At 43.4% G+C, this 14,779-nt stretch overlaps 1 protein-coding gene across 5 annotated transcripts in view; it reads left to right on the top strand.

The window, feature by feature from the left end:
• Positions 1 to 14,779, top strand: part of zgc:162331 (uncharacterized protein LOC793007 homolog) — a 24,739-nt gene extending 9,960 nt beyond the window's left edge. The window contains exons 1-7 of one of the 5 annotated variants that reach the window (XM_063905223.1): positions 1,196 to 1,529; positions 1,792 to 1,866; positions 1,977 to 2,357; positions 11,688 to 11,879; positions 11,973 to 12,126; positions 12,207 to 12,407; positions 12,670 to 14,779. In XM_063905223.1, coding sequence (XP_063761293.1) covers positions 1,985 to 2,357; positions 11,688 to 11,879; positions 11,973 to 12,126; positions 12,207 to 12,407; positions 12,670 to 12,994 — 1,245 coding nt within the window. In that variant the 5' untranslated portion in view covers positions 1,196 to 1,529; positions 1,792 to 1,866; positions 1,977 to 1,984 and the 3' untranslated portion in view covers positions 12,995 to 14,779. Of the gene's footprint in view, positions 1 to 1,195; positions 1,530 to 1,791; positions 2,358 to 11,687; positions 11,880 to 11,972; positions 12,127 to 12,206; positions 12,408 to 12,669 lie in introns of those variants that run through there. The other 4 variants (XM_063905222.1, XM_063905220.1, XM_063905224.1 and 1 more) reach the window with 4 other exon arrangements.

Genomic DNA, 14,779 nt, shown 5'->3' with positions numbered 1-14,779 from the left:
GGCGACCCTCTCGTCCACTGGGGTAAACTCCAACAAAGCGGCACTCAACTGGGGGCTTGCTCACACCTTGGGCAACTCCGGAGAAGAATAGAGTCCAACCCCTGTCAAGAAGTAAGGTTCCAGAGCCGACGCTGTGCGTAGAGGTGAGCCCGACCAGATCCAACTGGTAACGCTCCACCTCCTGCACAAGCTCTGGCTCCTTCCCCCCCAGAGAGGTGACGTTCCACGTCCCCAAAGCCAGCTTCTGCCGCCGGGGTCTGGTCCGTCGAGACCCTCTGCTTTCACTGCCACCCTTCTGGCAGCGCACCTGACCCCATCGCTGTTTCCCCTATGTGGTGGGCCCGCGGGACGGAGAAGCGGAGGTGTTGCCCAAGTTGCTCTTTCGGGCTATGCCCGGCTAGGCTCCGTGGCAAGCCCGGCCACCAGACGCTCGCCGACGAGTCCTCCTTCTGGGCCTGGCTCCAGAAGGGGAACCCGGGCTTCCGCCGGGCCGGGTATCCTCGCTTTCATGTACGTTTGTCATGAGGTCTTTTGAAGCACGAGTGTTACTAAGTGTAGTCACTATCTTTCAGGAGAAACTAAAACGGAGTGTGTCAGAGGGAAAACTCACTCCAGGGGAGGGGATTTCAGTCTTTCCCAAAAAACTATACAACACACGGGGAAAAAAAGGAAAAGAAAAACCCCCAAAAGCATAATAGTGCCCCAATGAGCTAAGCAGCTGGATGCTAGGCTCTCAAAGAGAAAAGCAACATTTTTGGCTGAGCTGGCATGGGACAATTTCATTATTTTGATTCCTTGCTGGGTTGTTACATTACACAACAGCAATAACAATTTACTTTTGCTATAAGTGATATGCAAAGCAAAACCTCAGTGTGACTCCTGAATAACGCAGAGGTTTGTTTGTTTGTTATCAGTATGAATCAGAGCCTTACAGAGCTGCAAACCTTAAGGCTAACATCCTTTAGCAGCTGCTGCTACGTTCCCTCCCTTCAGCGCACACAATCCTCTTCAGTTCAGTTTATACTTCTGCGAAAATAAGGCCGGCAGCAAATACCTCCAACATAGAAAACTCATTCATAGTTTTAAGGGCACTCACAGGGTTGGGTTTTTCTCTGAAATTAGGCAAGGTCAAGTGGGGGGTTGTGTGGATGTATGCACTAATGTGGTTTGCAGCTTACTTTAACCACTCCATATACAGTGTACTGAACTGAACTATAAATCAGCTTTAGTTTTTAGTCAGTTTTCCAACCAGCTGTGTTGCTAAGTAGCTTGTGATCTATTGATACCAGCCATCAGCAAAAGTACCTAAATTGTTTAATTCAACCGTGCATACAACTGTTACAGTGGAAGAACAGAGTGAGGGGCCGAGAGGGAAAGGACTTAGGGCTGCATGAGTTACAGCTCAGCACAGCTCAGCGAATGAGTGAGAGTTACGCAAGAGCTCAGTCAGCCCAGTGGGAGTTAAGAGGGGGAGAGAGAGAGTGAGCAGTGAGAACACGAGCTGAGGGACGGAGAGGAAACAACAGCATGTGAGAGCAGATCTCACACACACACACACACACACACACACACACACACACACACACACACACACACACACACACACACACACACACACACACACACACACACACACACACACACACACACACACACACACACACACACACACACACACACACACACACACACACACACACACACACACACACACACACACACACACACACACACACACACACACACACACACACACACACTTTACTGGCTTCTCTGTCATATCTCTTACAGCGCGGCAGCATCATGAGGGGGAGTGCAGAAGGGGGTTTTCCTCTCCGCTAAGGGAGTGAGGAGAGAAGAAAAGAAGTAAGAGAAGAGGACAGAAACTTTCCTCTAAAGGATCTTCCCACCTCTCACTGAGACTGGACCATGAGGCTGTGAACCTTTCCTCTAACGGAGCTCTTCTTCCTCATCAGCTGACCCAATGTCTCCAAAAGGTGGACCCCCCACTCGGAGCAGGGGCACCCAACTCTGGATGATGCTGTGCATTCTGCTCTGCGCCGTGGTCCTGGCCGTGGGCTCCACCCTGAGCCCAGAGGACTTACAAAGCACCACAACGCTGCCAGAGGACTGGACCGGCACCACCATCCAGCTGCAGCCAGACCTGCAGACCGAAAACCAGATGATCAATGAAGCACAGACTGAAGCACAGACTGAAGCACAGACTGAAGCACAGACTGAAGCACAGACAGATAAACAGACTGAAACACAGACAGAAGCACAAGCACTGACAGGGACACAGACAGAAGCACAGACTGAAGCTCTGCAGACTCAGAGCATCACCAGAAACTACACAGGTTAGTTTGTCCGACCATCATCCATACATTATTTTGTACTGCTACAGCTTTCTGCGACCTGTGATGTTTTGTGATGATTTCTCCTTGTGTGCAAAAACGTTTTAGCCACATGCCTGAAGATCCAAAGTTAATTGGCATCTAAATAAAGATTTAATGCAATAATACTTCTAGATAAAACTCTTTTCCGGGCAATGACATGCATTCTGGTTAGCTTCTCAAATGGGAATATTGGAAGGTTTCCGATAGTAAACATTTTTTGATTTATGCAAAAAGCTACTCAACTCAAGTGTTGATATTTCACTATTCCTGGAATACCAATAATTATTGATCCCTTCAAAACCTCTTGTCATGGACTAAATGATGATTGCCAGGACTGAAGATATTAACTGCATACTGTGGCAGATCTTGATGACCATCTAAATTCACAGAATCAGTGTGATTTTGGTGTGTTGCTATAAAATAAAAGTCTTATTAAAAGGCAATAAAAAAAGGTACTAATGGAAGTTGCATGACTAACAAAGTCCTTTAAAGTTCTTAAAACTGTACCGTTTCTCCTTATCTGAACCTGACTCGGATATAAGTATCGGTGACGCTTATCCTCAAACTGAACTTATCCTGAACTTAGCCTTAAATCTTTCACTGATAGTCGAGGAGTTGGCATTTCAATGTGTGCTGCATGTTTGTGTTTTCTTGGGCATCATTAAAGAGTGACACCATTTCTGGATCAACCCAAGAAACAAAAAAGATGTGTGTTTCTGCATGTGATCGGACTCACATCGGTTATGTGGGAATACAGTGCGAGTGCATACAAGCGAGTATACACTTCTGTGTGTTAAAGTCAGTGCGTCTCTGGCGGCAGGTGATGCAGTTACATTTCGTTCTATCTAGGCTGAAGAGAAAGCTGCAGCGCGGCTCGCATGACTTCCCCTCCACTGAAGCATAAACTGTATTTCTCTTCTCCTCCGCTCACTCTCCCTCTTTCCTCTTCTCTTTTATATGTCACTCTCTCTTGCCCCTGTTTGCTTTAACCAACCACTGTCTTATCTATCTCCTTTGACACTTATTGCTCTCCCCTTGTCACTTTGTTTCCTATTCTTTTCTTCGCTGAGTGTTTTTTTCATTTTCTTCCTCTGTTTCTATATTTATTTCCACAGTCCTATGTTCCTTGCTCGCCTCTTCTTAGTCAAAGCCCTTATCCTCACGTGTATGCATATATAGCCTACAGCAGATGACAAATTGCAAACATCATGTGCCTAACACACACACACACACACACACACACACACACAGAGGCAAACACTTACACACTTTGGGCGCACTCGGCCCAAAAGGCACCAATCTTCTTAAAGGTTTAAAGATTCAACAACACAGTTGCTCGTTTCATAACAGCAGCTCTGTCTGACAGAGCAGGAATAAGCACTTTATACTTTCTCACACACTTGTGTTTAGGAACATTGATATTAATCACACCTCCAGGATTCAGATTCCAGGATTTGTGTGTGTGTGTGTGTGTGTGTGTGTGTGTGTGTGTGTGTGTGTGTGTGTGTGTGTGTGTCAGTGCTTATTCCAGCAGCATTAACAGATAAATGCAGTGCTTCTGTAGGTTTACTTTCCTCCACTATATTTTAAGCCAGTTTGACTCTCCTTCAGGTCTCGATTGCACAGCAAGAACGTCTTTTCACAGTTTTTTAATTTTAGCCCTTTGATAATAAAATCAGCCTCATCCGTCATTTTAAGGACAAAAATAAATCGGGTTAAATATAGAAGACTTTTGTACACGTTGAGCCTTAGGACTCAACAGATCTGGAAATTACTTTTCAGGAAGAGTTTATGTTGAAGCAGTCTTGGGTTTATTTTCTAAATGTACTACAATACACTTACTTCATGGACTTTATGAAGCACTTACAAGAGGAACCCCCCCTCTACTGTATTATTATATTCCTTCCCAAAGGAGAAAGAAACAAGCACAATGGTGTGCAACTGGGTATCTAACACAACCAAGTTGTTTAGCTTCCAAGTGGCTAAATGCTCTCTTTTCCAAAACCTATGCCGATGATCAGTTATGGATACAGCGTCTAACCGACAATTAGCTGCTTATCCTTCCCCTTAAATGTCTTCAGATAAGATCGTCAGTCAAAAGCCTTAAACGTAAATCTGAAATGTTACACCGACTTTAATCTGATTTCCTGACAGGCAAAGCCAATTACCTTTGTCTATTCCAGGCTATTTCTGGTGCAAGAAATCCTGTTAATGACACGGTAACACACAGGAATACAGATGCACACACTAACCGTGAGCAGGTAGAGTCTAGTGGATTTTTTAAGCCAATTACTTCCATCTATTCTGCCTTCTTTCTTTTTTTTTTCCAGAACTGTAGCTTCACTCCTATATCTCGCATTAGCTCTGGGAAAATTAACATGCGCATTTTCTGCAAACATAAAAAACACACTATATAAAAAATGTAGTGGACACACATGTGCACCTCTGGGTATTTCTGTCTACGACACACACTGTTGTCACACCTCAGCCTCACAGGCATCATGCAAAAGATTGACTTCTGCCTCAACTTCATTATCACGTTCTCACACCTTACCCTAACCCCTAAACAATGTCACTGAGGAAGAGTCAGAATTAGCTTTCTCACGGCTCTGATGGTTGTAGCTGAATGTGAACAACTAATAGGCGGGGTCAATGAAGGCGAAGACACAGCAATACCTTATCAATGATAGCAATAGCAGGGTATTTTGGAATTTGCTCTGATGCTTTTTCCATAGAAATGTAGGTGGAGCGAGCAGCTAGTGGAAGAACTCAGCATCAAGCTTGAAAATAGTGCTAAAAAATTCCCTGGCTTGGAATAAATTTGACTAAGTCTGTCCCGAAAAGCGTGGGAACGTTTTTTTTGTTGTTGTTTTTTGTTAATGTTCTGGCACAACAACTAACCCCCTATATACAAACAGCCAATGTATGTTTTTACACTTCAATTTCTGTGTGCAATAGACAAGAAAAAATCCCAATGGACAAAAGCCCTACCAACATCTGCCTTTTGTCAGAAACAGTTATATAATCCTTTTAATTAACGGATGGTTGTAAAATACACTTCACTAACACTAATAAACAAAAACGCAAATTGTTGCTTTTTACATTACCACAAGAAGGGGTCCTATAAGGCGATCTAGTAGTAAGAAAACCAACCCAGTGATGATTCTGATCTGAATGCATTTGTAAATATACCAAAAGCTATAAAAAGCTCTGTCAGATAGTTATTTCCGATTGTCTTTTGTGTTAGAAGTCATGTCATTTATCCATTTCCGACAACCTGCTGTGTGTACTTTAGATATGCTGCGTTCCCAGAATGCCAGACTGAGTTTTAGTTGAGTTATTTGAAACAAAGTGACAAACGCTGAGGCTCATCATCACGCATGTGAGGCTTTTGACATGTTTGACTTTCCTATGCGATGTCAGAAATGTCTGCAGTTCAAAGTCAGCCCTATAAGGCCTACTAGTTACAGTTAAACTTCCATTACCTCTGGTTTTCTGCACATAGTCAATGTGGTATATTGACCACATAATGTTTGTTACGTTACAATGCAAATTGGTGCTTTTTGGACCTTGTTGAATACGGTCCTGGTCAGGGGCGCCGCCAGAAATTTTGGGCCCCATGAAAGATTTCAATTTAGGGCCCCCCCCCCCACAACAACAAAAAAAATCCACAACTGTCTGAATTACACTGAACAGACTGTTGCCTTAAAATGAAAATGCCATGATATATGGAACATATATGTTAGACCACTTACTATGGAGTTGCAGATCACTTTTGAAAGCTAAATGTCGGCAGGTATGATCATTAGCAGCTAGCTAGCTAGTGTGTTGTATCATGGCATCGAGTGTCAGTTAATAATACCTTTCTTTAGGAAAAATTGAGTGACTAATTGTCGACCTTTTCTTTCCCTCTCAGCTTTCTGCTCTTTCTCCTTTCGTTTTTGATAGCCGGACTTCATCATTTACTGGACTGCACTTCTAAACTTCTACACTGCACGGCACCGCATTTGAACCAAGCTGTTCATTCACCGAGGCAGAGCATACACATTTCGCGTGTCTCGCTGCCAGAATCAGACTATACCATTCAATAAAAAGGGAGAGGGGTGAATGATAATATCATACATAATTCGAGGATTTTTTTATAGCAAATCACAAACATATATAATTTGCTTATTTTAACAGATCAAATTATTTATTTCATTTCAAAAACTTAAACAAGACAATGCTATTAAAATAATATTGATAGCCCTCAAAGGGCCCCTGTCAGTGCTGGGCCCTTAGATTCGTCCTAACCTCCCCCCCCCCTGGCGGCACCCATGGTCCTGGTTAACGCGTTGTAGCGCGCATACGCTGCCAAGTTGGAATTCAACGTGGAGTAAACATGTGAACGACATAGCGGTGTCCGTCTCCTTAATACACAACAGAAAACATTTAAAAAGACAGAATCACTTGAAAATGTGATTCATGTCCTGAACACATTATTTTTGCTAGTATTTGGGACTCACTGGACTAAAGCTTAAAAGCATGGCTGAGTCAAACATGTTTTTCTTCATGTGTTTGAGCAGGAACACACACAGGCTGAGCGAGAGCCAGGTATTACGTAATCAGCTGTGATACTGCGCATCATTGAGGGGCCGTAGAAATAGATACAGGAGAAGACAGAGTGAGGCATGATGGTTGATCACGTACAGCAGCTGGAGCAAAGGGACAGAAAAACACTCAGGAAGAGAAATCATTGAGGATCTTGAGGTTGGACAAGATAAAGCCATTCAGTTGTCAGTCAAGAATGCCATCTTTCTTTTCCTTCAGCTCAGACTTAAAGCGTTTGATGCCGGACTCAAATTAAATCTATTTCTAACCAATGTTTATCCAGGGAAATCTGATCAAACATATTGGGGAAGTAGAAACATGAATACATAAACGTGCATTACCTGAAGTGTAGAATCCAGTGTCTTCACAGACTGTAAGAAGTGGAAAAAAATAACCATGACGCCACTTAGGCCTACTGGTTTACGGACTGCAGTTTTGAAGCCTCCAATTTAGCATTTGGGCCGTCGCTATCTTGGTGTTTGCAACCAGAAGTGACAGGAACGGGTGGCTCTAGGTTCAACCGAAGCCTGAACAAGGCAGATTTAGGCTACCTAAATGTTAAACTTATCTTTGATAAAGGGAAAACAAACTGTGAACGAGAACACCCAGTCAACACCCAAACTTGAATGTTTTCCCTCCAGCCTGCTTTGTGAATGGGTGATTAGGGCTGATTTGGAACACCTGAGCAGAGGCGGAGCCGAGGGCAAATCAGGAGCACCTGCGCTAAGGGAGCAAAGAGGAGAGAGAAAGAACACAATGGGGGAGGGCCTAACACACCCAATGAGTGGCAGTACTGGGAAGAGGGTAGATGTGCGAATGACTGTAGCTCAAGACAATGGATTTCACAAGAATTTGAACAAGTTGTTCAAAGCTAATTAAGACATGGAAAACCGCGCTGTAATCCATGCAGGAAGTGAAACATGGATTTGTTGTCAATTTGAGTTACTCATATGAGTTGAATTGCTCATAAAGTGGACTGTTTCTCCAATTAAATCAATGAACATACATAAAGCATGACCTGCTCGCAAGTAAACATTTCAGCTCAGTATAACTCACAGACGGAATGTTCTGCGCATTAACCACATGCTAACATTATTAGCATTGCCATATGGAATTTTATCTTGCATGAATTAGCCTATAATTGTTAGCGGACTTTTGTAATTCATTTGTAACATTAAAAATAATAATCTGAACGTTATTAATTACCGTGTTACAGGAGGTTTTTCTCCCCTTTTTCCAAGCAGATCGACAGAGGCGATGCTTGTTTTTTTGGGGAAATGACTTCAGCATTGGTTTCACTTTTCTCACCAGGAAAATCTTTGTGTGTGTGTGTGTGTGCGTGTATGCATGCCTGGTGTCCACATACTGGACAGACGTGTGCATGTGAGAGTGTGTTTGTTCTGTTCTTTCCGTGCATGTGTGTGTGTGTGTGTGTGTGTGTGTGTGTGTGTGTGTGTGTGTGTGTGTGTGTGTGTGTGTGTGTGTGTGTGTGTGTGTGTGTGTGTGTGTGTGAATCTTTAATGCAGAGAGCCTAATCTTTATTTAATCACAAACTATTCCGAGTGCTTCCCTGTCAGAGACAGGCAGGGAGGGTTTTAGAGAAGAATACAGCAGAGTGGATGTTTGGTTGGCATTTTCCGGTTGCCAGGTTCGGGGGTTCCAGGAGTGTATTAGCTCCCCGCTGGCAGCTGAACAGTTTGATTGGCAACCCACATTTTCCACGATGACAGAGGGCCTTTCTGAATGAGAGCGAACCAACAGCAAACAGAGCGAAGAGTGTACACACACACACACACACACACACACACACACACACACACACACACACACACACACACACACACACACACACACACACACACACACACACACACACACACACACACACACACACACACACACACACACACACGCACAGACAGTCAAGCACACATTACCTGGAAATCAGTAAAGACAGACACATACACAAATGGATTCTATGCTAAGAAGCTTAGGTCAGTCCCACACACACAACCTGACTTTAAAAATCAATACACCAAAAACCAACACACATTTAAATCTTTTCGGCATTAATTCCAGTTTTGATTGATGCTAGGCCCCTGTGATAGTTTTCTGTTTGTCCACTTCACACTGGCGTCTTTGTTCTTCTTCTCTGTTTACTATATTGGTCGCCTGGCAGGGGAGGTGGGAGTTACTTCAGGGTCTTGGGGGTAGAGATTCTTGCTGCGGCGTGGCAACAGCCAGCAAAAAAAAAACCCTCTCTAATCTTAAAACACACAACCTTACGTAACATGTTCAATATTTTATCCCCCTTTTTAGAGGTAAAGGCTCTCTCTCGTGAGCCAGTGTGAGGAAGCTTAAGAGGTGCATTCCAGATTTAGAAGTTTGTGTTAGTTTTTCCACAACACTTGAAGAGAGTGTTTTAACAAGAGTTTGTTAGCTAGTTAACAAGCCGAAATACTGTCGGATAAAACGTGAAATCATTTATTACAAACTGAAGATACCCCATGCTGTAACAGCTTCTTTAAGTACACACGAAATGCATTTTATGTTATAGTTTTTCTATGCCCTTTTTAAATGAAATAGTGTCTATATAGGATTTCTGGTGTGTGGTGTTTTTATTTATTTCTGTTGGTTTACCTTGAAATTATTATCACCCAACTCCATAACGTTAGCTCTATTGAGTATTTTAGTGTCTTTTTGTTTATTGTTTTGGTACCACAGCGTGGATCTGCACTAGTTCATAGTTTTCATGTTGCTTTTGTTCTTAAAAAGCCAGATTGAATTGAAAAGCCTTCCCAACTTTATACTGTTCTCCAGATGAGCAGTAAGCAGCTACAATGAAGGTACCTTAGGAACAGGATGGCTTTTAGCTACTCTTTAAAAACAGTCATCCTGTCCTTGTTTCCCTGCACTGTACCCATGACGCACGTGTCTGCTGTGTGTGCCTTGATGCAGAGGATAGATGTGTGTGATTATGTGTGTGTGTGTGTGTGTGTGTGTGTGTGTGTGTGTGTGTGTGTGTGTGTGTGTGTGTGTGTGTGTGTGTGTGTGTGTGTGTGTGTGTGTGTGTGTGTGTGTGTGTGTGTGTGTGCGTAGCGGGGGGTTACTGTCATCTTCACACAGGATCACGGGATCCTCTTCCTCTGTTTCTGTACGCCGCTGCAGAAATCCTCCCATCTGTCGTTCCTAATCAGAAAAGAGCAGCTTGCATGTTCACAGGGTCTTATTGTGGGATGAAACCCCACACACACACACACACACACACACACACACACACACACACACACACACACACACACACACACACACACACACACACACACACACACACACACACACACACACACACACACACACACACACACACACACACAGATTAGACTAATACTGACGCAGCAAAGCAAACTGAAGCATCACGTTCCCTTCTAATCATTTCTTTTACATACATCGGACATATATACATACAGTACATTTTTAGTTGTTTTTCTTTTTTATGTTTCTTAATGGACATAAGAAGTGAGTCAGGGAAGTGAGCATTAAAAAAGGTAGAAATGCTGAGTCATCACCTTTGATTAATAACCCACTGCAGATATCACATGGTGGTTTTTGTGGTACAGTGCAGAAAAAAGGCACACTTATTTTCTATGCGAGTAAGGTCTTTCAGCAGAATGTTGAGACCAGCGTCGCTGTAGGTTTACATGAAATCCTCTGTGAATCCCGCAGCACAATGTAACAATAGCTGCTTTATCACAAGACCTCTGATACGAGTATTGTAGCATACAGAAGATAAAAATAGATAAAAGATTTAAAAAATAGCCCTTTCTGTCTCTTCCTCTCTCCTTCTCTCTGTCTATCTCTCAAGAGGAAATGCTCATTTCCAGACTCTCAGTATAGATGGCAGACTGTCTGTGATGGGTAGAAATGAAAAGAAAGGAGAACAAAGAGATGAAGAAGTTGACGGAAAAGGGACACTTAGAAAAGGTTCATTGAGTTATAAAAGTCTGTTAAAATTGCCCAAAATAGCCTAATAGCTCCAAAAAAAAGTCAGATTGGAGGAAACAGTTCAAGTGAGAAAGGTCATAATCCACCAATTAGTTTTTCTCTAAAATGATTAACTCTACTTAGGTTGTATGCTAAATAAGAAGCTGTATCAGAACCATTTTAGCTCTCGTTATGTTATCCATTATTTAGCTCCCAAGCTCTTAATCACAAAGTATAGTAGAGCGTAGACGCAAAACAACATATTGACTATATCTATAACTCCAAAACAAAGTGGAATCATATGTAAATGTGTCCCATGATTGCTATTTGCTATGATCCCTGTTATTACTTTTTCTTCTTCATGCCCCTTTTCCTAGTTTCAGGCAGAATTCTGACTCTTTGCTAAATCAATTTTTTGGTCGGTATGTGGCATCTACAGGAGACACATTTGTGATTTTCACTCCCATCAGACCAGACAGTCACCTTTCTATTCCCCTCATTAAAACATTAAATACATATTCTGTAAAAGAAATAGGACTAATGCTGTAAAACACTTTATGTAATAATTTAGTTTCCTTGTCCATATTTGAGGGGGAGATAATGACCCTTTTGGCCTTCCTTGCATATTCTGTTATTATTGATACCGTTTTTGTGAATGTAAATAAACGTAATTCATTTGAAATAGTTTTGACCTATGAGTTGACCTTGTGTCCTCAGGTCTGTCCTGCATCCTGATCCTGCCTCCACGCCGCGGCTCCTTCTACGTAGAGAGCGGCACCGGCGCGTCCATCGGCAGCGTGTTGGCCTTCTGGTGCAGGGAGGGGTACCAGCTGGTCGGCAGCGACAAAATCTCCTGCAACGTGAAGAACGGCAAGCCGCAGTGGAGCAACTACCTGCCTGTCTGTGAAGGTAAGACACTTTATTCAGACACTTATTTTTATCCTTTTCTGATTAGATACATCTTTTAAAATGTAATTTGAACCCCCCCCCCCCCCCCCGCAGCGATCCCCAGACCTGAGGACCGGGGTCTGAGAGTGGCTGTGTTGGCGTCAGTAGTGAGCGGCATCGTCATCCTCGCCATGTCTCTGTCCTTCCTCATCTGCTGCCTGCAGGAGCGATCCGGCCGAGACCGGACCAAGAAGGAAGGACGGAGCAGGTAGGACTGCAACTAAAGTAACCCTCGATATCACCCCCCCCTGCCTGTGATGTCACCTCTGTGAGGACTGAGCTGTTAAGGTGTCTCCTCCTCAGGCGCAGGGAGACACGCTCCAACCGACGTAGCCAGTGTTGGCTGGAGAGAGAAGAGGGAGAGTGGGAAGCTTTCCCTCCTCCCAAGATCTTCCACCTCTCCCAGAGGATGAACCCCCGCCTGGCTCCTGACAGTCCCCTATACCTGACTGGAGGGCTGGGGGGATACGAGAACAGGGGGTACCAGAGGTAGGATTCACAGCACAGAGAAACACACACTTGATGAAGGAGTTGTTTCAGAAGCTGTCTGCTATCGTCAAGACATTTTTGAAAACCTGTGTGTGTGTGTGTGTGTGTGTGTGTGTTAATCCACCGCTGAAAGTAGTCCCCAAAAGATGCCCATCCCTCAAACCTGTTTTCAAAGTTTTACACAGACATATTTGGAAGTCGGGCTAACTTTATTTCCTTACTTCCTGCTTTATTTCCCGCTCTTCCTCTGTGTTTCCTGCAGGAGTCAGGAGAGTTTGCTGAAGGCCTCTCTGCCCGGACTCTACCGCTCCGAGTCTCAGCTCTACCCCCATGTCGTACTGCAGAGAGTCCCGACACCCACAGCCCCCTCCGCTCCAGCCGCCCCGCTCTACCTCCACCTCCCATCGTCCTCCTCCACGTCCTCACCCGCCCACACCGCCCCCCATGGGCAGCCTCACCTCATGGCGCAGTACCCTACCCCGACCTATCCGCCACACCCTAACACAGCCGTGCCGCCCTACCCTCACCCGACACCGGCGCCCATCTATCCCAACCCCAACCCCACACCACAGCGGCCATGGCAATAGCTCCTTGTGAGGACGTTGAAGGGACACATGGAGACTTCTTCCTCGTCTTCCTCCTCCTAGCTTTCTCCCACAGAAAGGATGCAATGTTCCAGAAGAGACCTAAAGGACATGTGTAAAGCTGGAGATGCAGTACAGAAGGTCCCTCTTTTACTGCATGCTGCTTCTCCTGCATTTCGGACTGAACAGGAAGTGAACACTAGTTTTCTGTCTTTCATTCTTACCGCTGCTGTAATTTCTGCAAGAGGAGTTATGTAGAGAAAGTCTTTCTTTCTTCGAGAACTTACAAGAAAGTTCCAAGTAGGGTCAACGCAGGAACACAGGGAGGTGCACTTTAAGGTGGACTAATTCTGGAAGGATTTGAAGGTTCATGAAGGAATATGGCCGCCTCTGTTTAGGTAATCTTAGGCAAATCTTTCAGCAGTATTAATTTTTTAATAGTTTTATGTAAAGAAAAGGATCCCTATCAGCCTTCCTGAGGTCCACAAAATCTAATCTAGACATGTAAATACGGTCTATATTTTTGCTTTAAGAATTAACATGAATTTCTGCAACCTGACGTATGAGGTAACAAACGGTTTGGGCTCACTTTACAGATCTTATTAATAAGTCCTGGTACTTTCCCACACTGCATGGAGAAAACAGACTGACAGGACTTCACACTGTGATTAAAATGCTGCTGTGTGTGCTGATTGTATGGGTTGAATAATACAGGGATCACTTTAAAAGGTCAACTATTATGCTATTAAATCCACTTTTTCATGTCTTTTATACATAAATGCGTCCCCTCTGTGTTGGGAGATTCTGAATGCTTCAGGAAAAAAGATTCTCTTTTTGTCCTGATTCATTTGTATAAAAACCTGTCTGAAAATAAGCTGATCAGATTTTGGCCACTTTGTGATGTCACAATGTGTTATGGGGTTATGCAGCCAATATCAACCAAGGAACACCAACTCACCTTATCACTGAATCTCCTCCTAGAGCGTTGGGTTTTGAACCAATCATATTACAGAGGGGCGTGGCCAGAGCGCTTTAGCATTTAAAGCCACAGACACTGAATCAGCACTTTGGGAACCGGGCTGAAACAGGGCGGTTTATGTGATGCTACAAAGCATGATCTGTTTGGTATTTCGAGCCAAACTGATCAGAGACGAAGTGTATATATCTGAGACCTATAATGTATTGTTGAAAAAGAGTATAGTAGGAGACCTTTAAGTGTATCCTTTTGTTCTCACCAAAATTGTTTTGTTTGTAATGCCACGACTCATTCTGTCCCAACTATCTATGAGAAGTTTGATTTGGGAATTGACTGGTAAAGTGTTCTGGATTCTGAAGAATAATTACAAACACAACATTCTTAGGTTAAAGGCTGGTTTGAGCCTTGCATAATGAAGATTCAGATAAAAGGAGAACATTTTTAAACATCTTGTGTGATGTAACAGAGGTTCTCTGTAAATGCACTGAGCATCAGGATAACAAACGAGTGTGGACCTATGAACTCTGATACACTTGAATTATTTTCAAATTTCGGCTGTAGTTGTGAACCTCGACATCAAATGTATATGTTAATTCTTATTTTATTAACCTTGATATTCCCTGGGTTTATCTACATGCATTCATAAACTCAAGTCCATTCATACTCCAGCTGTAGGCACACTAACAAACTGCACTTTACATTTTTAGACAGCGGGGATTAAACGTCTTTTCATAAATATTTTACTGTGAACTATTTGTTGTAAAATAATAAGACTGCCATACAAGCTGAATAAAGAGACTTTTGTTTAGTTG

Source organism: Eleginops maclovinus, chromosome 17 (genome assembly GCF_036324505.1).
Source record: "Eleginops maclovinus isolate JMC-PN-2008 ecotype Puerto Natales chromosome 17, JC_Emac_rtc_rv5, whole genome shotgun sequence".
NCBI classification, from domain to species: domain Eukaryota; kingdom Metazoa; phylum Chordata; class Actinopteri; order Perciformes; family Eleginopidae; genus Eleginops; species Eleginops maclovinus.
Note: the sequence above shows the minus strand (reverse complement) of the source record. Positions and strands in the feature narration are given on the sequence as shown.